Here is a 13,777-nt window from a genome sequence, read left to right on the forward strand (position 1 = left end):
CTTACATTGTTTCCACTCTCTTTCTCTGCAGTGCCCTCTGTAAATAGTTCCCATGTGCAGGCAATTTATCTGAGTCTTATAACAATGTTATTTCAATAAACTGCCCAAGGTCAATTGTTATCTCACTTTCTTTCCTTCACTTTCTTTCTATAACAGTTTTTCCTGCCAGCAGGTGTCACTGTCACTCTATTTCTTTTCTGCTCCTCTCCTTTAACTTCCTTTAACATACGCCAAATCTTTTTCCTTTAGGAGTTCCTGAGCCCGAGTTTATATTCCCCAAAAATGTTTTAGTGAAATTAAACCCAATTAATCCAATTAATATTATCCTTAGAATAACCAGTCCAGAAGTCCTTTGTTAACACTTCTTTTTTCTCAAACAGTTCAAATAATTCAAATTTCTTATCCAGATCTATTTCAGCTTTGTGCTTATTCACCGCTATTCTCAGGGGGTGGAAGATAGACAGATCCACCCCCTTCCTTTACAATCCCACTGTCACTCAAGCCAGTTTTAAAAGGGGCAAATTCCTCAACAAAAGATGGAAAAGTCTCATCTAGTTGCCACACTGTTCTTACTCAATCTTCACTTATTCATCTCCAGTCGGGCTGTCACAGCCTTGGTCAGGCACGCAATGGCCGTCTTTTTCTTCCTGCCTGTTTCAGAGGTTTCCTCCAGATCAAACAAGGAGTTTGCAGTCTCCTTGTTATCTACGGAGTGTCCTCTCTTCTTCACCACCTCTCCAGGGTGGCTTAGGTCCCACAGGACCCTCTGGCAGGAGGAATTCAGTGAACTTCCATAGAGCCCTATGGAAAGTAAACCTTATCGCCGTGATGTCAGCCTCGCCTCCGTACTTTACTTTATGTTCTTATAAAGCTGGTACTATATCAAGCTTTAACTGATTTTGTTCTGATCATTTTGTTAAACACAAACCACAGAGAACTTGAACTGACTTGTAAAATGGTGTTTAAATTTCAATTTTAAAGAAGTAATAGTGGGAATGAACTATAACTTTATGATCAAAGGACAAATATATCTAACTAACAGATACTGGTAAGTAGCCACAAGGGAACAGCTGTTGCTATCTGCTCTGTTTTTCTATGGAGTGAGAGTGGTGAGCATGAATGCTTAATAGTATACTTCAGTAGCTCTTAACCTCTTGCAGCTGCTGTTTCCTCTTTCCAGCTTTGACATCTTGGCCGTTTTCTTCTACAGGGTACATCCCTAGCTATTTGGACAAAGATGAACAGTGTGTTGTATGTGGAGACAAAGCCACAGGGTACCACTACCGCTGTATTACCTGTGAAGGCTGCAAGGTAAAAAATGCTTGAAAAAGGTCTGTCTCAATGCAAATCATGCAGTAATATGACTCAGCAACCTTTTCATCATATCCTTATCAATTTGTTTTCACCTGATCCTCAATCATACCTGAGGCAACTTAAAGTCATCCTCAGTTATACAGCAATGTCCCAAAGGTGCTTTTTCAAGAGGCAACTGGACTTTCTGGTTTTTCTTTTAAAGACATTTTGCTTCTCATCCAAGAAGCTTCTTCAGCTCTGACTGGATGGTGGGGGATGGAAAGATTTAAACTCCTTGCAGACAGCTGGTCATTTGCATTCTTTTAGAGAGTAGTTGAGGCCACCTGGAGGTTTATCTGTGTCCCCAGGGTCACCTGAGTAGTGCAAAAAGGTGTGGAACGTTCTTGGAACTGTTGAAAGGACTGTGTTGTAGACTGGAGATAGATGAATGATGATAGGAAACAGTTAAATAAAACCTGGTGGCTGAGGAAAGGTTGTGCTAGATCAGGGGTGTCAAACTGGTGGCCCGCGAGCCGGATGCATCACATGCATGCCACGCCCACCCCAACTTCACAAAGGCAAAAAATGTTGTGATACATCACATGACATCACTTGACACGATCAAGTTTGACACCTGTGTACTAGATTGTAAGATGAACAAGGGGATTTCTGCAGATAAACAAGGTTTTTTTCCCCAAAGACAGGGCATGGGAGAATTAACTCAATAAGAGACTAAGTTGCTTTATGGTCAACACTGGGGCCTGCAGCAGAAAATATACAGGACACTCTACAGCAGGGGTGTCAAACTGGCAGCCTGCGGGCCATATGAGTCACATACAGGCCACAGCCACCCCAGCTCAGCAAATGGGAAAAACGTCACAAAACATCACGTGATGGCAACATGATGCCGTGAGTTTGACACCCGTGCTCTACAGCCATTAATAATATAGGGGAATCAGTCCTCAGAATGTTTCCTGCAATTAACTTCTTTGTAGTAATTGGGAATTGTGCCTGAAGATCACCATTCTTTGTACAGAAGGCTACTGCAGATCTGCCTTTTACTTGGGGGCTGCAATGTGTCATCTGTTGTGGCCTCTTGAAATCCATAAAAGGAAACACAGACTTAAAGAGAAAACAAATTGCAGGCAGATATAGCTTTTTTAGTGCCTTGGGCAGAAAATTCAAGTGGCATCACTCAATTGCAGCAAAATGCCAGCCAGCTTTCAGTTGAACTGTAGAATTAGGTCTTGGGCTGAAAAAGTTTAAAAGCAAATAGTAGGCTTAATAAACATTTAAGGTTGGTAGTGGGAGAGATAAAGAAGTAGCTCATAAGTGCAATCCTTTGGAAAGTTTATTTCAAGCGGCTCAGTGAAATAAATGGAAACTCTGCAGGATCCAGTTTGCTGGTAAACTGTGTCTTGTACTCACTCCCAAGAAGCAATGGTACCAGAATATCACAAGGTGACTATATCTTGGGTTAGACCTATAAAAACACATGGAACATGAAATCCACTCATTAACACTGGCAGCAACAATTGTTTCAAACACTAAAATGATGTACAGGTAGTCCTCAACGTACGATCACAATTGAACCCAAAGTATATGTTGCTAAGTGAGAAATTTGTTAAGTGAGTTTTGCCCCATTTTACAACTTTTTGTTAAGTGAATCACTGCAGTTCTTAAATTAGAAACACGGTTGTTAAGTGAATCTGGCTTTCCCATTGACTTTGCTTGTCAGAAGGTGGCAAAAGGGGATCACATGACTCTGGGACACTGCAACTGTCATAAGTATGAACCAGATGTCAAGCATCTGAATGTAAATCACATGACCATGGGGATGTTGCAACAGTCATAAGTTTTAAAAATGGTCATAAATCACTTTTTCCAGTGCTGTTGTAACTTCAAATGGTCACTAAACAAACTGTTGTAAGTGGAGGACTACCCATACACCCCCCCCCCCCCGGTCATCTCAATGATTATATGTCTGTCACTGATATAGTAGGAAAAAGGTCCACTTAGTTGAAAAGGTCAATAACACTACATATAGCAGGACTATATTCTGTTCAGTAAAATATAGAAGCTCAATGGTTGGGGAGAGTGGAATATGGTTTGAGAATGGAAGGATACATGCTCTGCTTTCTCAGGGTTGCCTGGGTCTGATTGTATTCTCTGTTCTACAGGGCTTCTTCCGACGGACCATTCAGAAAAATCTGCACCCAACATACTCCTGCAAATATGATGGCTCCTGTGTCATCGATAAGATCACTCGCAACCAGTGTCAGCTTTGCCGATTCAAGAAGTGCATTGCTGTTGGCATGGCCATGGACTGTAAGGGCATTGCGCCCACTTTGGAGAACTAAGGGGGTTGGGAGTGGTTACAGGCTATTACCAAAGAATAGAGGAGAAGCAATGTGCCCAAGAATGGACACGCTTTGGAGAATCAAAAGAGGGAAATAATTGTTTGGTGTGTAAAATTACATGGGGATCATCTTTGAATCCCTACATTTTGAGTCCTTGGGATACCATGAGAGCTATCATAGTATTCCATAGGGTTTTAAGTATAAGCCAGCCTATCAAATTGCATTCATAATTCCCTTTGGCACCTTAGAATTGGCCAAATTGGTTGCAGAATTCTGATTGACTTCCTCTCATACATCTTCATTCTTCACCACCCTCCTAGTGGTGCTGGATGACTCCAAGAGAGTAGCCAAACGTAAGCTGATTGAAGAGAACCGGGAGAGACGGCGCAAAGAGGAAATGATGAAATCACTTCAGCACCGGCCAGAACCAACAGCAGAAGAATGGGAGTTGATCCACATCGCTACAGATGCACATTGCAGTACCAACGCCCAAGGCAGCCATTGGAAACAGAAGCGGAAATTCCTGGTAAATTGTACTGGTAAATAGGGTAGACAGTTCTATTTGTCAGTATTGTCACAAACATAATTTTACATCTTTTCATTCTTTGTTTTGAATTACATGTAGTCCTCACTTAACAACCATTCATTTAGCAACTGAAGTTACAATGGCACTGAAAAAAGTGAGTTCCGACTGTGTCCCTGTAGTCACATGATCACAATTAGTGCATTTACAACAGTTGCAGCATCCTACATTCACTTGATTGCCATTTGCCTTCCCAGCCAACATAAAGTCAATGGGGAAGCCAGCAAGAGGTTGCAATTGCAGTCATGCTGAACAGTTGCAGGTTTTCACTTAATGACTGCAACTGGGATTGCTGGAACTGACATCACTAAGGGGGCAGTCACATGATGGTTCACTTAACAAGCACTTAACTTAGCCACAGATTTTTCTGTCCCAATTAGGGTAATTAAGCAAGGACTAACTATAATATTTTCTGTTTTGAAAGGTCAATATCTTTCTGTAGATCTCTTTACTCCATGCTTTCCACAAAATCTGGTAGATTAAAGGTAAATCAGGCAGAATAAGTGAATATATGCATAATTTACTCTGCTTCAAGTTTTGGTTACCTGAATATGCAGGTTGTTCCAAAGGTGCTTTTTCAAGAGGCAACTGGACTTTCTAGTTTTTCTTTGAAGATGTTTTGCTTCTCATCCAATTTTTTCCAGTATCTTTCATTCATGCTCATACATAAACCATCTGGCCAATTTATAAGTTTATTTTATTTCAGTACAGGTGATAAAAACATTGTTCAGCCTTTGAAAACAATATTTTATACATTTAACATTAGTTGCACTCTTGTAAAAATGTACAGATCTCTTCCCAGGCTACTAATGTGGGAAAGTTGTAATCCATTTTGAATGTTAATAATTATACTAAACTCAGAATCAGCATAAACGTAATGATAAATCCAAGAATTCAATCATTCCAAGAGTTCTCTTGCTGCCATAGTTTAGCAGTGTTTCTTAACTTCAGCAACTTTAAGATGTGTGGACTTAAGTCCCAGAATTCCCCAGCCAGCATGTTTGCACACCTTAAAGTTGTTGAGGTTGGAAACACTGGTTTAGCAGATTCCAGGCTGCAGAGTTGCCTTTGTAGGGTTAATTTGCCTGAGCAAATGGACACAGATGTGACCTCTCAGCTCTGATCAAGGACAAATGGAATAGAAATCCTTTCTGAGCAGAGTAGGAATTGCTGGCTTTTGGCTCACTCTGCTGGCTATAATCATTTAATGTTTTGGTGTTTTATTGTACACTACCCAGAGTCCCTCTTTGAGGGAGATGGATGGTTCAGAAATGTGAAATATAAATATATAAGAAAGAAATTTAAACAAGTAGCCCTCGACTTGCAACCATTTGTTTAGTGACCAAAGTTACAATGACAATGAAAAAAGTGACTTATGACCCGTTTTCACATGACTGTTGCAGCATCCCCATGGTCACGTGATCAAAATTTGGGCACTTGGCAATTGGCATGTATTTATGACAGTTGCAGTGTCCTGGGGTCACGTGATCACCATTTGTAACCTTCCCAGCCAGCTTCTGACAAGCTAAGTCAATGGGGGAAGCCAGATTCACTTCACAACTACAGTGATTTGCTTAACAACTGTGGCAAAAAAAGTTGTAATGCTTAGGAACATCAATTTTGGACTCAATTGTGGTCGTAAGTCCAGGACTATCTGTATTGACATTTTCACAGTGTGGTAGCAGAATAATATCTGTTAAAACTGGTCTTTTAAATTGCTAGTAATGGTTTTAAAGATTTTTAAATAAATATATTTAAATAAATAAATGTTTATTAAAATATTTTAATAAGGTGATATTATTTTGATTCTAATTGTAGAAAGGCTATGAAATATAAAGAGATTGCCTTGTAAAGAAGTTGAGAGAAGGAAAAGATACTGACATAGGTTCTAGGACAACTGGCCACCACCACCTCGCCCCCGGTTGCCTTGCCCCAGACACGTTGCCGGTTGACTTCCCCCTTAACCAGAAAAAAGATCACTTGGGAGAGAGACACACACTTTTCAGTGCACAGGAGTTTCTGCTACAGAGTTCAAGGGGTATTGGGGGTAGTGGGGGTAAGCCAGATCAAGGCGGGAGGGAGGGAGGGAGAGAGAGGAAGAGGTTCCCCTTGCCTCCAGCATTCTTCCATGGCAAGTTGCCAGCAGTGAGTTGTCCCACAGCAAGTTGTCTGGCAGGAAGCTGGCCAGGATGACCCAGCTGTGGCTGTGGCAAGTTGTCCCATTCTGCTGACAGATAAGAGTTATGGTTCCAATTTTGGGGTTTGATGATAAATTTCCTGTTGGGGTATCCTGAGTAAGTTCTCTGCAGTTCTAATTCTGCCTCTTCCTCCCACTAATAGCCTGAAGATATTGGTCAGTCACCAATGGCCTCCATGCCTGATGGGGACAAAGTAGACTTGGAGGCATTCAGTGAATTTACGAAGATCATCACCCCTGCCATCACCCGTGTGGTGGATTTTGCCAAAAAATTGCCCATGTTTTCAGAGGTAAGCAAAAGATGGTGAGCAGTGAAAGGATGGAGGAATTTGGTTATTTGGTTGTGAAGTTTTGAACTTCCAGAGAATTTTCCTTTCATTCCTCTTTTCTCACTGTTAGAACCATTTTGGCTTGTTAGGAAGTCATGGGAATACAGTATACAGGTAGTCCTCAACTTATGACTTGTCACTTAGTGGCCATTCAAAATTATGATGGACACCCCCCCCCCCCCAAGGTACTTACAACCCGGTTCTGACAGCTCCCCCCCCAACACATTTCAGGTGTTTGGCATCTGGCTCTCATTTACAGCTATTTGCAGTGTCCTACTGTCACAGAGGGACAGGGTGGTTCAGTGGCTAAGACACTGAGCTTGTTGATAAGAAAGGTTGGCAGTTCAGCGGTTTGAATCCCTAGTGCCGCGTAATGGAGTGAGCTCCCATTACTTGTCCCAGCTTCTGCCAACCTAGCAGTTTGAAAGCATGCAAAAATGCAAGAAGAAAAATAGGGACCACCTTTGGTGGGAAGGTAAAAGCGTTCTGTGCGCCTTCGGCATTTAGTCATGCCAGCCACATGATCACAGAGATGTCTTCAGACAGCGCTGGCTCTTCAGCTTTGAAACAGAGATGAACACCACCCCTGGAACGACTAGCACATATGTGCAAGGGCAACCTTTACCTTTACCTTAGTGTCACATAACCAGGCTTTACAATGTTTTTGCTGAAAACCAGCATTTACTTCCTGTTTTCAGCAAAAATGCCCCATAGTGAACAATGGGTTCACTTAATGACTGCCATGTTTACTTAACAACCACCACAAAAAACTTTGTAAAATCTGGTCTAGTCACATAGTGACCCGCTCTACGACTATCACAACTTACAACCATCAGCCCTATTTTGGCCATATGCCTCTCTTCAGCTCTTTACATACATAGGACATGATAGGAAGTTATGAAGATAAGTTTCAATAGTTAACAGTTTGTCCTCTGTTTGCAGGAGTAAAGGGTGGACTAAACTGAAGAAAAAAGAGTTTTCATAAATATTTTTATCAGTGTCAAAAGATGCCCCTCATTTTCCATGATCTTTTATGGAATGGATCATGGATTACAAAAAAAAAGAAGAATAGTTCTTGCTATTTAGTATGCATGGACTTTGCTTAGTTTTGTTAAACTGCACTTTGTTGAATTAAATTTAATTTTATTACTAGTTACAATCACCCATATAGCCAGCCAAGGATGTTCTCCTGCTGTAGATGATTTGCTTTCAGTGATAAAAATCATGTGGCCAAGTTAATTGGGCATATCACAATGTTGACACATTCAGTTTGTGATTCCTGCTTGACAGGAATCATTTCATAAGGGAGAAATCCTTAACTAAAGGAAAAAAATTACACTGAAGCAGCAGGTTGTGCAAATAGGAACTCCAGGTAGGCATGTAAAGTGTTGAAAGTAGAGAGGTATTTGAAGAAACAAGGGGTGGGGAGCGCTAAGCTCTATATTGGTTCCCAAAGTGGATACATGATTATGGTGCTGATGATTACAATTCTCCTTTACCATATATTCCAATATAAAGTGGAAGTACAACTAAAAAACTTTCTGGAATTATATTTTTTTTACCATTTCTAAATGCCATCAAGGGGGTGTTGGAGATAGACTATCAATCTGTGAGTGGGGAAGAAGTAGGCTGTTGTAAAGCAATAGAGCTGCAGTGGAAAGTCACTGCCTTCAGTCTCCTCCCAACCTTTATCCTAAAGGAGATGATCCTGAAGGTATCTGGAAGCCATAAATAGCTTTATAGTTTAAAACCAGCACTTTGAATTGTACCTGGAAACTCATTGGCAGCCAAAGCCATGCCACAAAAATCACAGTTATAGCCTATGCTTACCAGCCATGGCATTTTGCACCTATTGCAGTTTCTGAATAACCTTCAAAGGCAGCCTCAGCTCTGGTGTATAGGTAGTCCTCCACTAACTACAGTAATGGTCTCTAGAATTTCAATTGCTAAGCAAAACAATTGTAAAGCATGTCAGGTGACTGCAATGCTTAGTGATGGCAATCCCCACTGCCCTTGTTAACCAAATTCCACAGGTAGTTAGTCGAGGACCCAGCCGATCCAAGCCATTTTCAGCCCTGAGCCATGGTAAAGTAACAGACTGCCTCCTCTGCAACTCCCCCCATCTGCCTATCTCCCCTCCAGCTCTGCACTTTTTGCCACCTGCCTACCCACTGCTGTTAGCTGCAACCACTGTCCAGCTCTGCCTGTCACTGGCACACCAGCTACACCACATGCCACTATATATCAGCCAGGACCTTCTTTCATGCGACCTTCTTTCATGTTGGTGCAGCCAAAGCTTATTCTGCCCTGCCCTTGGCCTCTTTGTGCACCAGCCAGAGCCTCCATTTGTGCCCTCCCTACAATTCTTTTGGGAAAGAAACCCAGGGTGTGAAAAAAGGCCCTGGCTAGAAGGGTTATTGTTTTGCACCAGTGGCATCTGGTGGCAGCCAGGGTCTTCTTTAATGTGACAGGCTTATTTTGTAAAAGAAGGCCCTGGGCAGTGCATGAATGGAAGCCTTGACTATCATTCAAGTAGAGACCCTGGGTGGAGTGCAAGAGAAGCCCCAGCTGCACTGGTGTGAAATAAGGCAGTGTGAAAGAAGGCCGTGGCCAGAACAATAGTGCTTCACAGTGTGACAGGTATGGCAGCAGGGAACAGGGCAAAGTGGTGGGTATGCAGGTGACCAAAAATGGTAGTGAATACAGGTGAGACTAAATTCAACCCAATTTTGTTCACATGCCATGGGGGTGCTGAAATGGCCAGAACTTTGAGGACCAGTTGAAACTCCCTTTGTTCAGCATTGTCAGAACTTTGAACAGTGGCTGAATGAATGGACATTAAACAAGGGCTACCTGTATTGCAGTACTTTAGCCCAGAGGTGATAAAAGTGTGGGTTGCACAAGTGGAGAATATCAGGTAAGTTTACACTGAGTCATTCCCTTAAGTAATGAAAGTGGTGGGGCCTCATTCATCATACTCTCAAATAATACATTAATTTTATTTTCCTTTTCTAACTCTATTTAATTTAGGGAAATGAGAACCTTTGAGTGGATGGGTTTATACAAAATGCTAAAACAAAGGCAGGATTCCCACAATATCCTGAACCATAAACCACCAAATTTTATCTTATTCTAATGTGCTGTGAAAACTCAGCTACTATATATTAATTTTAACAATGTAAAGTATCCTCTTTAATATTTCATGTATGGTTTAGATTGAATTATAAAAAACTATCTTGTTATGCCTGCAAAATGTTCAGGATGGATAAATAAGCCAAAATTGAGAACCAGGGACATGCAGGAGGTAAGGCACATGTTGTCTCAGACTAAAAATTGCAGGAGAATTATTATGCAGTAACCTGTTGTTCATAGATTATCTGATAGCCATCCTGTGAGCATTTCTAACTAGCTGGGCCAGCAAATTTCAATTAGCTTCTTGATGAATGGAGCCAACCGCTAGAAGAACATTTCCTGCAAATAAGTGATTTTCAAAACAAGCATACATTTCCTACCACAACTAACTTCTGACTCTTAATTTCCTGCTACTTTTACATGGAGAATGTATGCTCTTTCTACTTCTGGCACCCACTCTTTATAGCAGGGGTATCATCACAGCAGTGTCACATGACATATTACAACTTTTTCCCCTTTGCTAAACCAGGTGTGGGCATGGCCAGTGCATGACATATCCAGCCGCGGGCTGGGAGTTTGACACTGCTGCTTTATAGCATAGCCATTCATCATCTCTTTATATTAAGACCTTACACTGCTTCTCTGCCCTGGGGAGCAAAAATGTCTTCATTCTCTGGGAGGTAGAATAAGATATTTTACTCCAATGGGACTATCTTAGGCAGCACTATCTTAGATAGCCATGTATGCCATAGCCAATGTGATCATGCTTTTCTCTGCCTTTAGCTGCCTTGTGAGGACCAGATCATCCTTTTGAAGGGCTGTTGCATGGAGATTATGTCATTGCGGGCAGCTGTGCGTTATGACCCTGAAAGTGAAACCCTGACGCTCAGTGGTGAAATGGCCGTCAAAAGGGAGCAGCTGAAGAATGGTGGCTTGGGTGTGGTATCAGATGCCATCTTTGATCTGGGAAAATCCCTCTCTACCTTCAGCCTGGATGACACTGAAGTGGCACTGCTCCAGGCTGTGTTGCTCATGTCCTCAGGTATGAGTGGTGGATTGATTATGCACTCAGTGAATAATGTACTTGGCATTAGTCAAACAAGTGAGTCAGACCAAGGCTCCATATAGCTCAGTATAATCTGTATTGATCATCAATAGCTTTGTAAAACTTCGGATTAAAATTGTACTTTGGTAGAAGATGGAAACGGAACTTTTGACTGCTTGTGGACTAGCATCTTAGCTACAGCCCTTCCCTTAGATCAAAGATGGGCAACATGCAACTTCAAATTTGTCAAAATGCCAAAGTGAGACCACAACCATCAACAATTTTATATAATTAGCTATTTTTTGTCACAATCTCCCAAATCACCAGCTATAGCAGAATATGTGTCACACTTGTTAAATGCATGGGATACTGTACATGGCTAGTAAATGGTTGAAGGGTTAAGTTAAAGGATATTAAATAGTAAAGAGGATTGTTTTAATAGATTCATAAGAGGGAAGTTCAGTCAGTCAGTTGAATGATTAATTAAATTAGCTTTGCATATGTTGAAAAATTGAATTCAAGTTGAATGTTGTAAAGTGGACTCCATCATTCAGGTGAGAAGGTTGCATTGAGAAACCAAACAGAAAGAAAGCTTTGTCAGTTTGATTTGAGGGACATTTTTGAAGATTGATTTGAGTGATTGAGAGGGAAAAGTCATTATCAGTTATGACTGACAATGACTAATTTTATGAAATCCAGAGAGAGAGTAAAATTATCCCCAGAATTAATTCCTTACTGGAATTTGTGGATCAATCTGCAGCATTGCTATCATTTATTAAAGAACACCAACAACACTCCTGAGTCTCTGAAACTATTCAGGGCATTTATTTTTTTAACATGTGACAAAAATGTTAAATAGCACATCACAATTACAACTCAATGACTAAATATGAAACTATTCTATTTTCAAATTCAAAGGTAGACTATTTATATAGTCAATACATGAAGGAGTTGCATATAGAAAGTCTCTGGAGTTTCCCTGATATGCACTCAGAGGGCACTGTTCCACAATATGTTGCACTGTCTGCTTTGGAGCACCACAGCTCCTATGCAGGGCATAACACCTGGGACACTAGAGATAGTGCTGAGAAGAAATGTGCTTTGTGTGCTGCATTAAACAATGCCAAATAAGTGGTAAATGGTTTCTGAAAAAGAACAACTGTTTTTGCTTTAAATTTTGAACTTTTAAGCTATACAGGTAATCCTCACTTAATGACTGCCCTGTTTAACAACCATTCAAAATTACAACAGCACTGAAAGTTTGCAACCAGTTCTCACACCTCTGACTGTTGAAGTATCCCCATGGTCACACAATCAAGATTCAGGCACTTCACAAACCAGTGGGTGTTTACAACCATTGCAATGTCCTGAGGTCATGAGATTGCCATTTGCTTGCTTCTCATCTGGTTTTCAACAGTGGGAAATGTGGCAGTAAAATTGCAAGTTGTGGTCATGTGATTTCTCACTTAATGACTGCATTGCTTAATGACAGTTGCCTTTCCCAATCATGGTGATTAAGCGAGGACTACCTGTACTCTTTTTCTGAAGATCATTATAAGATAGCTGTAAGGCAGTGAGCAAGGGTTTGTGCTTTGTCAGTACGGAGACAAAACTGAGCATACAGTTAATTCTAACCTGAGCAATGAGGATTTAGGAGATTTAGTGAGTCAGAAAGGTAACCTGGGATTAGGGCAATTTAGTTGCTTGTAGAAGGACAAATTTACAGATGCAGATTTAGCCTGCCTGACCTGTGTCCTCTTTTCCATTTAATTTGCAGACCGCAGTGGACTAATTTGTGTTGACAAGATTGAAAAATGCCAAGAGACCTATCTGCTGGCATTTGAACACTACATCAATTATCGGAAACACAACATTCCCCATTTCTGGCCCAAGCTCCTCATGAAGGTGACTGACCTACGTATGATTGGGGCTTGCCATGCCAGCCGCTTCCTGCACATGAAGGTGGAATGCCCTACAGAGCTCTTCCCCCCACTGTTCCTCGAGGTCTTTGAGGATCAGGAAGTTTAGAGTGTGGAGAAGGAGGGGGGCAAAGAAGGTGGCATGGGCAAATTGGGGACCTGGGGCAATTGGGGACTGGGGCGATGTCTGGATTTGGGTCACAATGCCCTTACCTCATCACCTCTGGCAACAGATTTTCATTGTTTTATGTTTTGTTGTTTTCATTTTTTTTCCTCTAAATATTACACGTCTGCATCAGTGAATCCCATGGATAGGAAAAACAAGGGCATCATTGGTAGGACTTGGGCCATGAAAAAGTTGAAGCTTTACAAAATCTGGGTTATGAGGTAGACGTGTGCAGTAGCCAACACATTCTTTGTCTAGGCAGATTTTTTAAAAATAAGTGGACAGTGAAGTTGCCACCTACCCCCTTGTTATATCCTCTGTTGTCTAAATTCGTCTTCCCAGGGTCTGCCTTAAACTTTAACACAAAAGTAGAGGAAAATAATCCACATATTATCCCCCCCCAAAAAAGTGCTTTGCCTTTGTCCCCTTCTTTTGGCCCCCACAACACTGGAAACAATTTCTTCTAGCCCTGATCAAACCTCTCTCATTTAAACAGACTTCATTATCAATATATACAAGTCAGGGGTGTGTTTCAGCGGGTATGCACCGGTTCGGATGTACTGGTTAGTGAAATTTAGTGTGCCTCCCCGTACCCGTTCTTCCAGAGTCCCAGTACCGGAACACTCCCTCCCCTGGCTTCAGCACTGCTCTGGGCTCCTGAAAAAGCCCCCCTCTGCCCCTTCCTCATCTTTGACCGCTATCAGTGGCAGATATGAGGGAAATGGTGTGTGTGTGTGTATGTGTGTGTATGTT

The 13,777-nt window shown here is 41.5% G+C and overlaps 1 protein-coding gene across 1 annotated transcript; it reads left to right on the plus strand.

Annotated features, from left to right (window-relative positions):
• Nucleotides 1–828: 828 nt before the first annotated feature.
• LOC309400559 (thyroid hormone receptor alpha-like) lies at nucleotides 829–12,967 on the plus strand (the record flags this gene model as incomplete). Its single annotated transcript, XM_081969128.1, has 7 exons — nucleotides 829–874; nucleotides 1,211–1,311; nucleotides 3,474–3,621; nucleotides 3,974–4,179; nucleotides 6,577–6,723; nucleotides 10,678–10,936; nucleotides 12,717–12,967. The coding sequence occupies 7 exons, from the start codon at nucleotides 829–831 to the stop codon at nucleotides 12,965–12,967; spliced, it is 1,158 nt and encodes a 385-aa protein (XP_081825254.1).
• Between the last annotated feature and the right edge of the window lie 810 nt (nucleotides 12,968–13,777).

This window comes from Natrix helvetica (assembly GCF_964273705.1).
Source record: "Natrix helvetica genome assembly, chromosome: W".
Taxonomy (NCBI): Eukaryota; Metazoa; Chordata; class Lepidosauria; order Squamata; family Natricidae; genus Natrix; species Natrix helvetica.